Below are 17,979 nucleotides of genomic sequence, written 5' to 3'. Positions count from 1 at the left end.
AGACAAAGGAGGTTTTTCTCGGACGTGTTTTCTCATTACAGAATTTCTACAGAAAAACTACACATGATGTCAAATATAAAATTTAAAAAAAATTACGTCATATATCATTTAGCAGGAATGGTTGATCTTTCACACCTTCTCCTAGAGGCCAACGTGTGAAGCTAACGCGTCCTCTGCCATCTTGAAATAACATTGTAATAGCAGTTTTCCTAAGAAAGTGGTCTTATATATATGATGTATGTATAAGCTACTTGCTGCTTGCAACTTGACAATAATACACAAGTATCCAAATAGGTGCCAGTCACACGACCACATTATTCTCAATCACGTTTGAAAGTATACGTCCTGTGTTATTTAAAGTGATTTCAGACGATCTCTTCGACTGCTGTGTTATTTTAAGACAGCACAAAGATTACATATAACCTTAGCAAATCACCAAAGGCCTTGAAAAAGAAGAGTTTCTGTCAAATATTGAAAGAAGCCAAAAAATATCGTTTCGAGAGAAGGTGGATGATATGAAAAACCACTTGTGAATCCTGATGTAGTGTGAAGCCTATTTTTTTTTTTTTTTTTTTTTGCGGGTTAACATCTGCGTGCTCTCCGTAGTAGTCTATCAGGTACGAAACAAGCTAATACAAGTCCCGTGACTCCTCCCCTATCCCCATATAGAAATTACCCATACAATGTAGCAGGAAGGATTTTCGTAGAAACCGACGGAAGTCCGTAGAAATTCAGATAAACTAGGCTGTGATTGAAAAGCACTGCCCCTTGGCCTGTTGCTATACCAGACAAAAATAATTGAAATTATGCTTGCAATAGTCCGACTACCCTGTTTCGCCGTTTTGTATTGCCCCTCCCGTGATATTACATAATCTGTTACAGCAAAAACAGCGCTATCCTAAAAAAAAAAATTAAAAAAAAACTATATAAAGACATGTTTCAATCTTTTTAATGATCTGACCAGTTAACACTTAACACCTATTGCTTTACTAATTGAAACCTCACCCTCACTAGGATAATATTCAAGGATTTCATAATAGAGTTCCGCTATTAAAAGCTAAAGAAATACTAATCTTAAAAATGTCTGGTTGTTCATGCAGTGGTTCCACTTCTTCTACTTGTAGCTGTTCTGGCGGCAGCTGCTCTTGTGGTTCCGACAAGAAATAAGCAGAAAATGAAAAAGAAATAGATCAATTCTCATACTATCATGATGAGCTCAGATTCTGTAATTAGAATAACGGATTCTGCCGTTTATTCTATATTACCTGAGCTTTTGTTTTGTTTTGTTTTTACTTTTATTTTTGCATGTGTTCTCCCCAGTTAAAAAACTGAAGCCTAGTTAGGCCCTTCGGTGTGACTCCTATAACGGAGAACTGTGATATATCATATTTTTTTACATATCATAAATAAGGTATATTTTTATCATCGTTTTATTATTGATTTGATCTCGTCTCTCTCCCCCATTTTTTTGGGGACCCTTTTTTTGCGTCTGTTGAGAGCTTTTTTCTCCTTTCATGGAAACTGTCAACTAGAAGCGTCTAATTTTGGTCCCGTGATTTGTAATTTAATTTTTTGACGACAAAAAAAAAATTTCTGACTTTTCCAAACGGAATAAGCGATTCTAACTTGATTTTAGCATGCATTATAATTTGTGCAGAATATGTAAGATTTGAATAAACGAGAAAACTTACAACTTTAGCAGGTAACTAAACCAGTGGCTACTAACCAGTGGTTTATTCGTTACTGAAGAGTGGATTTTCTCTCATTCCTGTTAATCCCAGGCTTAAACTTACAATTGGCGTTCCTCTGGTTGGAAAGAAGCACACCACACAAGTATTAAAACGACATGTTAAAGAGTACCAAAGCTTTTACACCGATCCAAAGAAGGTTTATAACGGAAACGGTAGTAAAATCTACCCAGCCCTCTAGAACAAGAAAAAGAAGGGCTACTCATTTCACTGATAAGTTGAATAAAGGACCATCTTTCGAGGATTTTGTTAACGGTAATGCGCAGAAATTCACATTAGACCCGTTGGAAAAGGCCAGACAAAACAGTGAAGAAGTTAAAAGGTTGCCATCTTGGTTGAAAGTTCCCATCCCTAAGGGTTCAAACTTCCACAAGTTGAAAGAAGATGTGAAGGAACTAAAGTTAAGTACCGTTTGTGAAGAAGCAAAGTGCCCCAACATTGGGGAATGTTGGGGCGGTGGTGATAAGTCAAAGGCCACTGCTACCATCATGCTTCTAGGTGATACATGTACTAGAGGTTGTAGATTCTGCTCTGTGAAAACGAATAGAAAGCCAGCTGCACCTGATCCAATGGAACCAGAAAATACTGCAGAAGCTATTTCGAGATGGGGTTTAGGTTATGTCGTTTTAACTACCGTTGATAGAGATGATCTTCCAGACGGTGGTGCGTATCATCTATCTGAAACTGTCCAAAAGATTAAGCAAAAAGCTCCTCACATTTTAGTAGAAACCCTTTCTGGTGATTTCAGAGGTGATTTAGAAATGGTTAAAGTCATGGCTAAGTCCGGGCTTGATGTTTATGCTCACAATGTCGAAACTGTAGAAGCTTTAACCCCACACGTCAGAGATAGAAGAGCCACGTATAGACAGTCTTTGAATGTATTGGAATGTGCTAAAAAAACAGTACCAAGTTTGGTTACGAAAACTTCCATAATGTTAGGTTTAGGTGAGACAGACGAACAGGTTTTACAAACCATGAAAGACCTCCGTGCCATCGGATGTGATGTTGTCACTTTTGGGCAATATATGAGGCCAACAAAAAGACATATGAAGGTTGTCGAATACATTACCCCGGAAAAATTCGAATATTGGAAGCAAAAGGCCTTAGAATTGGGTTTCTTATACTGTGCATCTGGCCCACTTGTTAGGTCCTCTTACAAAGCTGGTGAAGCATTCATCGAGAATGTTCTAAGAAATAGAAAGAGTGCATCAGCTTGAAATCATACCCGCCATTTTTAGCACTAATAGCCCTACTCCTAGAATATTTTTCATCAATCTATAGTACACATATTTATTCCTATTCGAGATCTCATGTATAAAATCTGATATGATCATATAATTGCCAATTTGGTAAAACTAAATCACCATATTCGTAGAGTCAGTCTGATTATCAAAACGGCTTGTAAACCCTAACGAAAACCATACATCCAACAGACGGGGTCTTTATTTATATCATATTTCGTATGTTTGTCTATTTGTGTTTTGTACCGAAATACTAACTAACTTTATTGATATATATCTTTTTGGGTAGAATTACATTTGGGGGACTCTTAAATTTAAGTTCTGTCTATCTTCGTTGTTTACTGGCTCTTTTCCATTAAAAATACAGTGAAAATCTTCGATAAATGGTTGTAGGATGTTTACCGGTATATTTAAAGTTGGTGAGAAAACAATGCATAGGTTACGAAGATTCATTTTGTTAACTTTATTGTTTTCATTTATTTTCATTAATAGCTCAAACAAAACATACATTAAAGCATAATTTTCCTTTTCAATCTTCCCACTACAAACGATGTCTCTGAATCTTACTGCAATTTCTTTCGAGTCATTTGAATTTGTTTCTGCTATACTTCTAAACTCGTCATACATTTCATCACCAAATATCAGGTGTGGTAATCTTCTGAAGTAAAGTTTTAAGAGACCAGTAACTGTATTGACGTCCAAATATGATCCATTGCTAGATCCATCTTCGTGTAGATCATTATATTCACTCAAGTTAATATCATACTCTCTATCAAATTGTTCTTGAAGCATTTTTATTAGAGCACTGGATCCACTTAGTCTAAAGATACCCTCCTCTTCGATAGCCCTATTCTTATACAAATACTCCAAACACCGATAAACAACACTGGGTACCTCATAACTACTTTGATAAATCTTAGAGCTTAAACTTAAACAATGTTTGACATCAGAACCGAAAACGACGTTTGAAACACATTCTTCCTGTAAATTCATATTCCTTAGAGCATTAGAAAAAATTCTATCAGTGGACTCATCGCTCTCTTTTGATATATCAAAAGAAGATGTTGACAGCTGACCTTGGTTTTTTTTGAAAGGGAAGAAAGATCTCATTCTATTCCTTTTTGTTTCTCTGTCTATTTCAGAACTATTTGATTCTGATTGTTGTTGCTGGGATTGCTGAGGTTTATTTAGAGCCTCTAAGTTGACCATTGGTCCAATTTTAGCACTATAGCTGGTATCCACTGATGCATCGCTAATACTATTTTGGTCCATTGCCGTGGAAGAAAAATTATCCGCTCTCACATTTGGAGGAGCACTTCCACACACACTGATCAAGGCACTAATCCATTCTTCTCTTTGTTTAGCTGTTTCGGCTGCAAAGTAATGTTTAGAAGTATTAGACAAGCCAGTCTTACGGTGTTCATTAACAATAAACCCATTTTTAGTTCCATATTTATCGTCTGGAAGATTTGCTTGAAGTTCAATAGTACTATTGGCAAGTCTTACATTTTCTACTAAATTTCCTTGATCCAGCAACAGTAGTGTTTGTTCATCTACGATTGCTTGCCGTACCTTCCAAGAGTTACCTGTACCCAATGTCTTGTTTTTGCGTACTAAAAGAACGCCTTCTTTTATGTTTTCGCTCATTCCCATGGGCATTGTGATAGCCGTGTCTGTACTTATGAACTGGGCTAGTTTCAATGATAGTAAAGGTGGGAGTGTATCAACTTCAAAAAGTGAAGTGAAATATTCCTCTAATAACTCTCTTCTGGCGTCAACTTTTACAGGGACGGAAGATTGGAACAGTTGTTTTCTTGGAAGAAGCGGAAGATGGTATTGTTCAATTAACCTTACTTTTAATAGATGATCAAGTTGTAATATCTGATCCGGAGATTTTGCGAACTTAAACATTTCTTTTGAAGACTTCTTGTCAACAACACTAAATAGAACGGATTTGGCGGAATCCTCTGGGTTGTGGTATAAAGTACTCCTGATTTCTACTCTTATTGTTGAGAAATCTTCTGGCTGAACAAATAGAGGTATTTCCGATACCATTGGAGATTGTGCAGAAACACCAGCTCTAGCACCAGTGACACTTGTCGGTGAGCCAGTGTCAGTGGTTGATGTAGGGAAACTAGGCGGTTGGATACGAGATATAGAGGATACTGACCTTGGGGAAAATGATTGATGGTTGGAAGTTGTAGCAGATGATATGCTTGATATGTTGTCTTGAGATGCATTTTTTAATAGATCAAGGGATGAGATACCAGCTCTTTGGATATTTGTTGCACTGGATGGTGTCTGGGATCCAGAACTATTTTGAATTATAACAGGAGAAGCAAGAGTATTATGGTTTGCGGAGGGAAGTGGTGGGTCAAATTTAGGAGGAGACTTGAATGGTCCAGCTGTATTAGCTGTGCTCCTATCGTTTGTAATTTTATCATCTTCTCCGAAGGTTTTGTTGATCATTTCAGTAAACTTATTCAAGTTTTGCTTAGAGGAAGGCGAAAATTCGACTATATGTTCGTCATCTTTGGACAGTCGCTCTATAATAGGTGATTTGTGCAAGAGATCGTCTACAAATTCACGTTCTTGCTGACTTTCATGATGTGATGAAACATCGTCAGTAGCAAAACTAACATCGGTATCAGAAAATTGTTCCTTTAATGGTGAGCGGATTTCATTGTTGATGAGATGAGTAACACGATTTGCCCTATGAGGCGACACTGGGCCACCTTGCTGGTGTGAGCCAGCTTGCAATAGTGCTGGCGAATTTGGTCCTTTTATATTAGATTTCGTTGATACCTTTGGGGATGAAGAGTTTATTGATATCCGGGATGTTGTGTATGTAACAGATGTTGCTGGACTTCCCAATATGTTATTGTTGTTGTTGAAAGTGCCAGAATTGGAACTGATTGCGCTATCTTTAACTTCGTTGTAAGTAGTATCTTTTTCTGTAGGAGAAAGCTTGCTTCCTCTTTCTCCTTCTTTCCTGCTTTCGTTCATTTCGGAGATGCCTTTCAACTCATCTCTGAAACCACGGCTATTCAATTGGAAAGTTGCTGGAGACCTAGGAAGAACCAATTCATGCGATTCTTGTTCAATTCGTGATACTATAGTATTTTGGTTATGTCTAACCCTATCAGCAGATCTGGGAGGTAGTAACAATGAAGGTTCCCTAGGAGAACTGTCAGTAGTCGAATCTACAATAATTTTTTGCGGAACATACTCTTGCGCTGGAACGTGAGTTGTATTATGACCTTCTCTAAGCCCTGAGATGACTTCGTTCAAAGCTTTAATTTCTGCCTCGTACTCTTCAATTTTCAGCCTTAGTTTAACGTTTTCCTTAAAAAGCTCATCATAACTAGGACCTGATGGGGCATTGCTGTCGAATCGCGAGTCACCTTTTTCTATGTAATCTAGATTTTTATCCTTTTGTTGGGTATGGTTTTCGTATTGCTCCAGTAACTTCAGAGTAGAAGATACTGGCTCTCCTTCTTCTAATTTGTTGTTTTCATCCATTTTATTCAATGTACGCTGATAATCAGTCAGATATTATATTCCCCGGCAGCGACACTGATATGAATGGCGGAAGCGTTCCTGTTTCAAGCAAGCAAGATAAAAACAATGCTTAATATGACTCAAGAGCTTTTAAGCACTATGGATACTCCAATTGATAATTTATTTCTCGAAACTTAATACACACCACAACAATAATCAACAATTTGAGCAGTAATTGGTTGTAGTAATGTCGACTACTCTCAGTTAGAAAAGGGGGTCTAAAACGTTTGTGATGAATTAATTGTCCAAAGAGACACGTTATTCGGCAAAACTCTATTTTTTTATGAAAAAGTTTGAGGGGACGCGCCTTCCGAGAATTTACAAGAATTTTGAATACAACATACTGTAAATAAAACACAGTATGTACATACTGCACATACTGTACATACTTGTTTGATTGAAAAGTAAGATCTAGTATCCACAATCCTTACAAAAGGACGAAGTGCAGAACTCGTATTTATGCTTAGGGCATTAACTTTATTACAAGCTATATTCTAGATACATGTTTATGAATATGTTTAGATGTATGCACTCAATTAGTGGTGCTTGAGACACCACTCCTTAGTTTACAGGGTATTTTGGACCTGTTTTTTTGAGGAAGAACCCATCGATGTTTTCTAGTGTAGCGGCAGTTTGTCTCTGTAGAATTTCTAACACTGTAGAACCGATATGTGGTAGTAAGGTGACATCCCATCTCTCAAAAAACCTTGGATTTATCTGCTGGAATTCATTTTTAAAAACATCTAAACCTGCAGATGCCACTTTTCCGCTATCTAGTGCATCTAATAACGCATCTTCGTCGATACAAGACCCACGACCGACGTTGACAATTCTAACTCCATTTTTACAAAGGGAGAGAGTTTTTTCGTTGATAATATCTTCCGTTTCAGGTGTTCCTGGTAGTGCTAAGACAATTAAATCGGCATCTTTCCAGAACAACTCGTCCTCCATAGAGGGCATGTATTGTGCTTCGTAACCAAGATCAGCTTCGGGAACTGGGCCGTTTCTTTTAGTGTACGATATTTTCATATTGAAGCTAGAGTTTAATTTTCTACCGATGGCCTGACCAATCGAGCCGAAGCCCAAAATAAGGGCATTTTTACTTGTTGGTGATTCCATCAACTTACCAGCAATCTTATAGTCCTGTGCAATGTTCAAAAACTTATCCTTATCAGCTTTAGTAGGAAATTTTTGCTCTGTAGATGTTGAGCGGTGCATCTCGGTGTTGCTCTCTACTAGAGCAAACCCTGGGATTGTATCATGATGAGTACCTCCAATGTACTCTCTGCATTTAGAGATGTCACCTCTGTGTACAAATCTAAATGCGTGTTCCCAAAATGAAGTAAGACGGAAACAACTCAATGTCAAAAATATTGCTAGATCAGACACATTCTCAGATGCCACTGGACCTCCATTACAGAGTGTGATACCGTACTTTTCTTTCAACAATTTACCGTCGTAGAAATCTGTCCCGACCCATGGAACCATGATCAACTTCAATGACTTCGGATAGTATTCCATGTATTTTGATGGTGCCTCCATGTTATCCATCAATGCTTCTGTGAACCAAAGTGCATCAATATCACTGGTTGGCAAGAATTTTTTGAAAGCATCCGAAGTGGTTAGGTCATGGTAAATGAACTCTACTTGCGCAGAGATTCTTTTGAATTCTTCACTGTCGGATACGATATCATTTCTATTTCTTCTTGGTATTAGAATCTTAGGTTTAGCACACATTTATGTATGGCTTTTCTTCAGATACTGGCTATAGTTCGTTTCACTATTTTGATTTAACAAATACCAAAGTGGATCATAAAACCGTTGTTCCTCTTTCAAATTTTGCGGAGGTGTATTAATTTATTGATCGTCGCCAATAGCCTTATTATATATTAAGGCAAAAGTGCTAACTCGGCCGAAGTGTGATTTTCAATCTTTGCGGTAGTCAATTCCTTTTTCGTTAATGTAGCAAGTGCTCTGTAGAATTTACCCAGGAAGAATAATGGCGTTTGATTCAAATGACTTGTGCTACACGATTTCAATGCTCAATCATTTTTTGGCTGCATTTTCCTTTCAGAACACGTACCTCGGCTAACGATAAAACGCTGCAGGTTAAAAATTAACAAAAAAAAAAAAAAAAAAAAAAAAAAGTTGATTCTCCGAATATTAAAATTTCATTTTCGACCAGTGCAGCTTAGGTAAATCCATCGATCGGGTGATTAAATATATATTGGCTTTAGATATACTTACACAAATGTATATATAATTATGATCTTCTTTCTATGCTTCCGCGCATTTCCTTACTCATTCTGGGCATCTAATGATTTGATCAACTCTTGTTTTTCAGCTCGCTCAGTCTCCACAGTTTTTTGTAGTTGCCCAACTTCATCGTGCAATGCATTGTTCTCGATAGTAAGCTTGTCTATCAAATCTTGATATCTAGTTTCATAGCCTTTCTTTAACATTTTAACTTTCTGTTCGTGTTTGGAAGAGTATTGAATATATAGATCTTCTGCCAATAACTGAAGTTTCTTGTTTGTTTCTGTTTCAGATGCCGCAATAGTTTTCTCCATCTGCGCAATCTTTTCCATTAGTTCTTTAACCTTAGATGATTCTGTATCTGTAGATTTTTCCTTTGTGATATCTTCGTTTGCTTTCAAACGCTTTTTTAAATCATTATTCTCCAATTCTAGTGATTTACATTTGCTTTCCATCTCTCTGATCTCTGCCGTTAGACTACTAATGGTAGAAACGTTCTCTTTCAGGCTTTTTTCCATTTGAGACATGTTCTGATGGAGTGTTTCCAGTTCTGCAAGTTGTTCGGACTCGATATTAGCTGTTTTCCCGGCCAAAGAGTCTAAATCTCTCCTCGTATTTTCGAGATCAAGCAACACAGAATCTTTTTCCTTCGACAATTCATCGACTTGGCTGTTTAATTGCTGTACATGAGCCTCTTTAGTTGTTAATGAATATTCTAGATCCTTTATTTGTTCATTCTTATCACAAAGGTCAGCTTGGGCTTTTTCGAGATCTTGCTTCAATGAGGAAATTTCATCGGAATCTTTGCTTTCAAAATACTTTAGTTTTTCTTCCATCTCATTCAGAATTTGATCTTTATCACTTAACTTTTGTTTCAACTCATTCTTTTCCTGATCATTATTATTCTTCAAGTCCGCTATTTCTATTTGGAGGTCATCTAGTTGTTTGACTTTGTTATTAAATTCTTCTTCCTTTAGCTGTAGTTCTTTCTTTAAGGTAGTTAGTTTATTGGCACTAGCATGAAGTTCGCTGGAAACGGAGTTATACTTGTCTTTCCACTCATTTACAAGATTTTCATTTTCAGCAAACTTAGCATATTCTTTCTCGAATTTTTCGCTTAGAATTTGGTTGTTCTGGTTCGTCATAGAAAGTTCTATCTTGACTTCTTTAAGCTTTTGTTTGCAGGCTTCAAATTTTTTGCTTATATTTTCATGCTCTGTTTCTAAGCTGTGAAAAGAACGTAGCTGCTCCTTTAAATTCGAGCATTCTCTTTCTTGTTTTATGAGATGTAACTTCTGCTCTTGAACTATACGTTCTTCTCGTATAAGTTTATCCTTCAACACAGCAGTCTGTGCAGTTAATTGCCTTATATCTTCACTCTTTTTGTGGATCTCTTCAAACAAGTTCTCGAATTTAGCCTCCCACTCGTCATTAGAACGTGTATTATCATATAATTCCTCTTGTCTCTTCACCAGGATTGGTGACATAGTTTCATGGAAAGCACTATCTGTTTCCTTTGAATTAGTATGTTTATCTGATTGAGATGGTGATCTTATCGCAGAAGACCTGTTATAACTATTCTCGAGTTTGGCAAATGCTTCTTCTTCTTCTTCCTCCTCATTGTCCTCTTTTTGTAAGCTCTTCATAGCCTCCTCCAATTCGACTGCAACGTTTCTCTTTGCATCTGTATCCGCAATATCTTCCCCTTCTGTATAAAGCTTTATAGGAGACAAACTGTTGAGCATTTCTATCTTCTCCGGAGAAGAATATTCCATCCTGGCCCGCTTATATAAAGGTTGGTTCCTATCGATATTTTCACCATCGCTTTCCAGAGAATGCACGTTTTCTTTGTTACTTTCATCCGCCAATAATCGAATGGGTTGCTCTAGTTGGTTTTCATGCCCTTCAAAGGACAATTTAGGTTTATTCCCCAGTTCTGCCGGCATTGAATCCATATTATTTTATCCGCCCAAGGTCTGTCCAACTATGATGTCAACACGCTAGTCTCAAAAATATATGTTGCAAAGAGTTAGATTATCCGAACAAGTAAGACGTGCTGAGGCTTTTCGTGCACTTTAGGCATTAACTGCTTTGAATCTTGACTCACTTCTTAACCTTTTGCAATGTATATCGAATAATTACTTACCAAAATATCTTTGTTTATCTTTGAGCTGGGCTTTTACCATAATGAAATAAGTCTGATTTTGTATGCAGACAACTGGCTCGTTCAATTACTAGGAAGAAGGGATATTGTTGTTCGGGTAATCATTCTACACATTTTTTCCTCTGCAGCACTAGAAAATTAAAAAAAATAAAAAAACCATTCAATACATATTCATAAAAGGTCTTACTCGTGTCTTGTTGTGTTGTTCAACAGGAAAGAAGAATTGTCTATAGGGAGTGTAAAGCGTTACTTTGCCGGAATATTGTTGCGGAAGAACATCGTCCGGTTTTTTCACTCCATTGCATCATCCACTCCTCATTCTGCTTTTTCCTTTAAAAATAAAAAGATTGATTATCTTCGCATTCTGTGAAATAATTATAAAGCTTTGACAATACCATTATATCTTTTCGCTTAGGGAAAATAATTCTGGTACACGGCTTCTTAAACCAGAATCAAATATAGTAGGGATCACTGCGTTACATTTGAGTTCAAGAAAAGAGAAAAAGATATATCTAAGGGTTTTAGTAACGGTCCCGTAAATTTATAAACAAACGGCCATGTCAAATATTGAAGCTTCAAAAGTTTATGAGACTGTTCTGGAGACGGTAATTAACGATGTGAGACAAGAGTTTGAAGATTCAGGTGTTGATGAACAAACCCTTCAAGATTTAAAAAGAATTTGGCAAATAAAGCTCAGTGAAAGTAAAGCCGCTACATTTATCTGGGACCCAGAGAGAACGACAGTTACTGCGCAACCTGGAACAACAGAAGGAACGACAAATGTATCAGGTTCAACGGTACCACAAGACGAATTTGGTAGTGTTGCTATAAATCATTCGGATAATGGGACAGGAGCCACTGGGAATGGAGATATCATCGGTAATTCTTCTTCAGATATGGTAAATAATGATGAGCTAACTCTACAAGATAACGAGATGAAACCAAAACAAGAAATGGAGTTCTCTATGGATGATCCTGATGGTGAAATATCAAAACAATTGAAACTACAGGCTAAGCAGGCTAAGAAGTCCGCACTACTCGAGACAGATGAAATTAATTCTGATTTGGATGATTCCGATGATGACTATGTCAATATGGACGTTGAAGAAGAAGGCACGGACGTCAATATGATGTTGTGCTTATATGACAAAGTGCTGAGAGTCAAAAACAAATGGAAGTGTAACTTGAAGGAAGGTGTGGTTACAATAGATCATAAGGATTATGCTTTCCAAAAAGCCCAAGGGGAAAGTGAATGGTAATTGTATTCAGTGTAGTAATTTTATACTATTTTTGGGCACAGATTTTCCGTTTATTCTATACAGTTACTTTTGGTGACATTTAAGTTCAGTAGTCTATTATTTTTTTTATTAATTTTACGTTATATTCAGTTGCAAATTATCGGGCGTTTCACCATTCCCATCATTATTAATCCTCGTTAGACAACTACTTCTAGCTTCTATAATTATATATTTTGTTCATAGAAGAAATTATGTGTTATGGTTTTTATAATACTTTCATAGAGAACGGTTTATCAATTAAGGTACCAGAAAGCCCACAAAAGAATTTGTTCTTTTCGTTTGTATTTTAAAGCCTTTAGTCCTCTAAATATTTTGTAATTTCTGCTACTTTTTCAAATCTTCTTCAGCTTGGACCCATAATTTTGAGAAGCCAAGAACACCGGAGCATAGTGATAGCGCTGCATATGTTCCAGGTGGAGTCTTCATCCCGAACACATCTGTTGAATCTGCAAGGAAATCGAAGAATAGCCGTATTAGGTCAAACTTGATTATGCGTTTGTCATGTTGATATGATTGCAACTTAGCTACCATTTCCTGTTCCAAATCTAAATTACTCTGTTTGAAGCTTTCGATGATATTTTGTTTAACTAAGGATGCGCTCCCATCAATATAAGAAGAAGAAGTGGATGATTCGTTTAATTTCGATGATAACTCTAATGCACGTTGGCGAACCTGATACTGGATTTTTAATTCAAATTCTTTCTGTTTAATCGATTGAAGCTTTTCCCAGTTTTTCTTCAATCCCAAAATGATATCATAATACCAGGAAAGAGCTTCATGTTTCGAAACCCAGGAGTACATTCTTTTATTTGACCAGAGTCTCAATTTATGCAATAGCATTAGTTCATCCATTATACCGTAGTACAAATCAATGAAATCGGAAAGGGTATCTTCATTCCACCATTCCTTATACCACACTACACTTTGAGAGTGAAGGTCCTTTGACTTTTGGGCAGCATGAAGGGTATCTAGAAATTTGTGATACCAATGGTGGAGTCTAAATGGGGTATAGCCGCATCTCATTATTTGGCGATAGAAACTCAACTGGCTACTCACGAGAGTACCCTTCTCAAGGAATAATTTTGATGATTTCGATACGATTATCCGCATAGCTAATTTAGGATTCTGAACTATTGAAAGGATATTATTGTTAGAGAATAACTTGGAATAGCGATCGATATCCAAGGATATGTTGTTATTATATGTTGAACTTTTGATAAACAAAAGTAACAAATCTATAACATATTTGGAAATTTTTGCTACTCGGTCTTTTCCTATCAATGTCCCGAATACAGCCTTTAGTATGGCCATCCTGTTTATAACTCTACCCATTTTTTCTTCGGAGATCCTGGATTTGGGTATTGTTTCCACATTCGTTTCTACTTCGATAATTTCACGGCTTGGGGATGAAACATTGGGGATTGAAATAGCCTCTACTTTTTCGGATATTAGTTCGAATGCTCCAGACCCCATACTGCTATCCATTGTATTAGAGGGTTTATAAAAATCATCACTCATTTTGCTTAATTCAATGGATACTCTATTGTCTTGAAATCAAAGTTGATCCAATTTTATTTGTTGAAGTCTTTAATAAGGATAATATTTGCCTTTATGTCAATTATTTGTAGCACCTTTTCATGCTATAAGACTGTGTTTTTTTCACCGAACTAGTATGTTCTCTATAGAGGGGTCTCCTCCTACAATTATTTGTTGTTTACTATTTCTAAAGGCTTGATTAGTTTAATGGCTATCAAGTATGTATTTTTTTTTTTTTTTTTTGTTTTTTTTGGAGTAGACATCGTAGTCAAGATACCAAGTCATACACAGGATAGGACTCGCACACAAACGCAGGCTCACGGACCATTATTGTGATATCATTGGGTATTATCGGTAATGATATTGATAGTGAATATATTTGAAATTTAGGCGGTAAAGGTCAAAAGAAGGCAAGGGGGTACACTTTTTGATTTCCAGAAATAAGATCATGGACAACTGTTCCAGGTTCTGGTTTCTTACGTCAGAGATCATTTTATGGAAATTACATCACGTGATTACAATAACTGTATCCTCCGTATCTTCTGCGGGTTCTTCTTAGCTGTTTTGCCTAATCTAGCTTTCACATTTTATTATTATGTATACACTTTTAATATTACCCTCGCTTCGCCATTTTTATCACTTAGCGACACAAAAAATAACAGTTTCATGGAAGCAGATCTCAGATAAAAATCAAAATGCTACGCAAATATGAAAGCCCATAATACTAACAAGGTTTCTACGCCACTTTTGTATTTCCGAAGAGCCGATATTTTCGTGCAGGATAGTTGTCTACCCTTCGGAAATATTTCCATTAGATGCAATATTTTATTATAGAAATGGCATATGCCATAGAAACAGAAACAAAATAGACAGTAGAAAATAGAAAATGGAAATTCGATATAATAAAAGTCTGCAAAAGATTGTTTTATTATCGTTAAGTGCAAGAGGTAGAGAATCATGTTAACCATGTAGGGGAGGAGATATATGCGGAGAAAGGCAAATTAAAATCTATATAAAGAGTAGGTATCTTACTTGTTCTTGAAAATTTCTGAGTCTTTCTGTAAATGAAAACTTAGATTATGTAGGTTATGTGTAGCTTACCCAACTCAGCAATATAAGCTTTCATTTTAAGTAAGCGCTAAACACGGAATAAACAATAACACATTTCAACGATGACAATGACAACAGAAATTACAACTCCACATTTTGACTTCTTTGATGAAAAGAAAGTTGGTATCGTGTTGGCACCTTTCTCTGGTGGTCAACCAAAATCTGGTGTTGAAAATGGTCCAAAGTATTTGATGAAACAAGGTTTAAGACATGATCTAGAAACCTTGGGATGGACGACTAGTGTGGAAGAACCATTACAAGACAAAGATTTCGAAGCGCGCAAGAATGATGCTAGTGATGTACATGGGATTGTGAAGAGACCAAATTTAGTCGGTGAAGCCAGTCAGTTGGTTTATCAATCCGTTAAAAAAGTTGCCCAAGAGGGCAAACTAGCCCTCACTCTAGGTGGTGACCATTCGATTGCCATTGGTTCAGTGGCGGGTGTATTCGACCAATACCCAAATGCCGGTTTGCTATGGATTGACGCTCATGCTGATATTAACACCCCATCCTCTACGGAGTCTGGGAACCTCCATGGCTGCCCAGTTTCATTCTTGATGGGTCTTGACGCTAAGAACACTCCACCTTCATTACAATGGATTCCAAAATGTCTAGATCCAAAGAAGATTGCGTATATTGGTCTAAGAGACGTTGACGCTGGCGAAAGACAAATCTTGAAGGAAAATGGCATTGCAGCTTTCTCAATGTATCATGTAGATAGATTTGGCTTGAACAAAGTTATTGAGATGGCTCTAGAAAAGGTGTGTCCGAATGGAGATGAACCAATCATGGTCTCTTACGATGTTGACGCTATTGACCCTCTATACGTTCCAGCTACAGGTACTCCAGTAAGAGGTGGTTTGACTCTAAGAGAAGGTCTTTTCTTGGTAGAAAGAATAGCAGAAACTGGTAGGCTAATTGCTCTTGATGTTGTTGAATGTAACCCAGAATTGGCTGCACATGATGGTCATGTTGTAGATACAATTACTACTGGATGTGCCATCGCCAGATGTGCTCTTGGTGAAACACTATTATGAACGAATTTACGTTACCTCTAAAGCAATATATTCCCTCCGTAAATACAGATTCAAGGTTATACAAATCATATCATTTCATATATTACTACATAGAACCAAAACTTAAAACATAAGGATAAGAAAAATTAAATTATACGAGCCACTGAACAATTGATTAAAACCACTGATGGTTAAAGTGGTCGGGACAATATATGCATATACTGTGAATGGGAACCTCTGACTTTACTTTCGTCACACGTGACTACCTCGGGCATAATCATATATGTTTTCTTTTCACTAAGGATTTGATAGGACGAAATTATCAGAAGGTAGGAAAAAGGACATTTTTCGCCTTCAACAAGAACTCCGAAGCATGCTATATTGAGTGGAGTTTTTTTTGTCCCACTTAAACTACGTAGCAAATTATAATCTCATTCGGGCGATTTGATACATTCTCTACAGTGGAAGAATTAGACCGAGTCGTATTGAAAACCACAAAACAGCAAAAGTGCTCTCCACAAAACTGCTTAGCGTGGGGTGTACCTTCTTCCCCTTCATTCTTTTCAGTTTAAAGAAAAGGAGAACGGAACCCGAATTTCGGGCTTTTAAGCTATTATTAGGTATTGGCCTTTTAAAGATTGTGAACTTGCCTTATCACCATATTTTTCTTAACGTATGTTTTATATCTTGATGTACTATCCATACCTCCTTCTCTTCGGGCTTAGGGTAGCCCTAGTAAACTATTTAGTAGTAGTGCCTTGCTTACTGAATTAAGGAGTTTTGACCCCAGACTTTTTTCTTCAAATGTACCTAGCTGTCCTGCAAAGCATTCTAGGTGTAGCTAAATTTGAATTTTGAAGCCGGGGAGTGGGTTTCATTTTTCGGAAGAACAGGCACACTACACCCAATTATGCCATATTGTGTCCTATTCTAGCACTGTGAAAAATCATACCTCCTAAACGCAATTGCCCATCGACTGACGTAGTTAAATCTCCTTTTTAATATTTTTTTTTTTTTGATCCTATTAATTTGTTGCTAAAGATTATATAAACCTGAATGAGCTCCAGTGACATATTCTATCCTAATCTATATATATATATATGTAGTTGGGTGAATTTTTTTAGTGTCACTTTTTGCATCTTGGGTTAATTGTAATACAATCACTTAACCTTCTAGTATAGTTATTTTCTTTTCATTGCACATCTTTAGCAAACGGAAATAACAAACCGTACCTCGCCTTTTGGACTTTGATTGTAGTGTTGGTTTTGGCATATTGTTTCTAACTTTCTTCACTTTTAAAACATGTCTCACAGCTTAATTGTATCGAATGTTCCTGTTCATTTGAACAATGCTACTTTGCAAAAATATTTGAGAGAAAAGGGCGTAGAAGGCGATATAGTAGCATTTCCCGATGAGTACCATCACATTAATGATGATGCCAAAACCAAAACATTGCAGTTATTCACTAAATCAGCCGAGATGAAGGTCAACGCGGCATCTATTTTCCAGGATGTTGACTGCTTGCACCAACTTGACGAGTTAGCAGCTGAAGATAACAAGAAGGGAGGTGATCACGGTTATGCTTTAGGATCTTCTGGCCAGGTCCATGATGCTGTTACGAAAAACCAATTCATTGTTGAGAATTCTAATGATCTACCACCTGCTGGTGCTCATTCTGCAAGAAGAATTTCTGTCACCATGATATAAGTCAGTTCCTGTCTTTTCCGAATATTTTTAGTGGGCTTTCCATATACGTGTTATTCTGATGATGAAAAATCAATTTCGTTTGTATATGTGGTTTATCGCACAACTGGTTTGTGGGATAATAGGAACCTACTTGTTCTCTATTGAACCTTTTATTTTTTTTGTCCTTTTTTACTCCTCCTTACTGATATTAAGGTATGAAGAAAAAGAGTTCTTATAAAAGGGATACTCCAGAACGCATCTCTTTATTGAAATCTGGAAACACAATCGCTAAACTTAAGAATAATAAATTTGAGGTAGCAAAATAAATATAAGTATCTAACCTTTCTTATTGGAGCACAACTG

At 36.8% G+C, this 17,979-nt stretch overlaps 8 protein-coding genes across 8 annotated transcripts; 4 read left to right on the top strand and 4 right to left on the bottom strand.

The window, feature by feature from the left end:
• Positions 1-1,846: 1,846 nt before the first annotated feature.
• Positions 1,847-2,965, top strand: LIP5 (lipoate synthase; the record flags this gene model as incomplete). Its single annotated transcript, XM_022819996.1, has 1 exon — positions 1,847-2,965. One exon carries the CDS (start codon positions 1,847-1,849, stop codon positions 2,963-2,965), a length of 1,119 nt encoding a protein of 372 aa, XP_022676504.1.
• Positions 2,966-3,280: 315 nt separating this feature from the next.
• Positions 3,281-6,511, bottom strand: BEM3 (GTPase-activating protein BEM3; the record flags this gene model as incomplete). Its single annotated transcript, XM_022819994.1, has 1 exon — positions 3,281-6,511. One exon carries the CDS (start codon positions 6,509-6,511, stop codon positions 3,281-3,283), a length of 3,231 nt encoding a protein of 1,076 aa, XP_022676503.1.
• A 600-nt stretch (positions 6,512-7,111) lies between these two features.
• On the bottom strand, positions 7,112-8,287 carry KLMA_50028 (glyoxylate reductase; the record flags this gene model as incomplete). The annotated part of the gene is made up of 1 exon (XM_022819993.1): positions 7,112-8,287. The coding sequence occupies one exon, from the start codon at positions 8,285-8,287 to the stop codon at positions 7,112-7,114; it is 1,176 nt and encodes a 391-aa protein (XP_022676502.1).
• Positions 8,288-8,847: 560 nt separating this feature from the next.
• Positions 8,848-10,761, bottom strand: SLK19 (Slk19p; the record flags this gene model as incomplete). The annotated part of the gene is made up of 1 exon (XM_022819992.1): positions 8,848-10,761. One exon carries the CDS (start codon positions 10,759-10,761, stop codon positions 8,848-8,850), a length of 1,914 nt encoding a protein of 637 aa, XP_022676501.1.
• Positions 10,762-11,527: 766 nt separating this feature from the next.
• TOA1 (transcription initiation factor IIA large subunit) lies at positions 11,528-12,229 on the top strand (the record flags this gene model as incomplete). The annotated part of the gene is made up of 1 exon (XM_022819991.1): positions 11,528-12,229. The coding sequence occupies one exon, from the start codon at positions 11,528-11,530 to the stop codon at positions 12,227-12,229; it is 702 nt and encodes a 233-aa protein (XP_022676500.1).
• Positions 12,230-12,592: 363 nt separating this feature from the next.
• PEX25 (Pex25p) lies at positions 12,593-13,786 on the bottom strand (the record flags this gene model as incomplete). The annotated part of the gene is made up of 1 exon (XM_022819990.1): positions 12,593-13,786. One exon carries the CDS (start codon positions 13,784-13,786, stop codon positions 12,593-12,595), a length of 1,194 nt encoding a protein of 397 aa, XP_022676499.1.
• Positions 13,787-14,976: 1,190 nt separating this feature from the next.
• Positions 14,977-15,951, top strand: CAR1 (arginase; the record flags this gene model as incomplete). Its single annotated transcript, XM_022819989.1, has 1 exon — positions 14,977-15,951. One exon carries the CDS (start codon positions 14,977-14,979, stop codon positions 15,949-15,951), a length of 975 nt encoding a protein of 324 aa, XP_022676498.1.
• A 1,281-nt stretch (positions 15,952-17,232) lies between these two features.
• Positions 17,233-17,637, top strand: KLMA_50023 (uncharacterized protein; the record flags this gene model as incomplete). The annotated part of the gene is made up of 1 exon (XM_022819988.1): positions 17,233-17,637. The coding sequence occupies one exon, from the start codon at positions 17,233-17,235 to the stop codon at positions 17,635-17,637; it is 405 nt and encodes a 134-aa protein (XP_022676497.1).
• Positions 17,638-17,979: the final 342 nt, after the last annotated feature.

This window comes from Kluyveromyces marxianus, chromosome 5 (genome assembly GCF_001417885.1).
Source record: "Kluyveromyces marxianus DMKU3-1042 DNA, complete genome, chromosome 5".
NCBI lineage: Eukaryota > Fungi > Ascomycota > Saccharomycetes > Saccharomycetales > Saccharomycetaceae > Kluyveromyces > Kluyveromyces marxianus.
The sequence above is the reverse complement of the archived record's forward strand: the minus strand, read 5'-3'. Positions and strand labels throughout refer to the sequence as shown.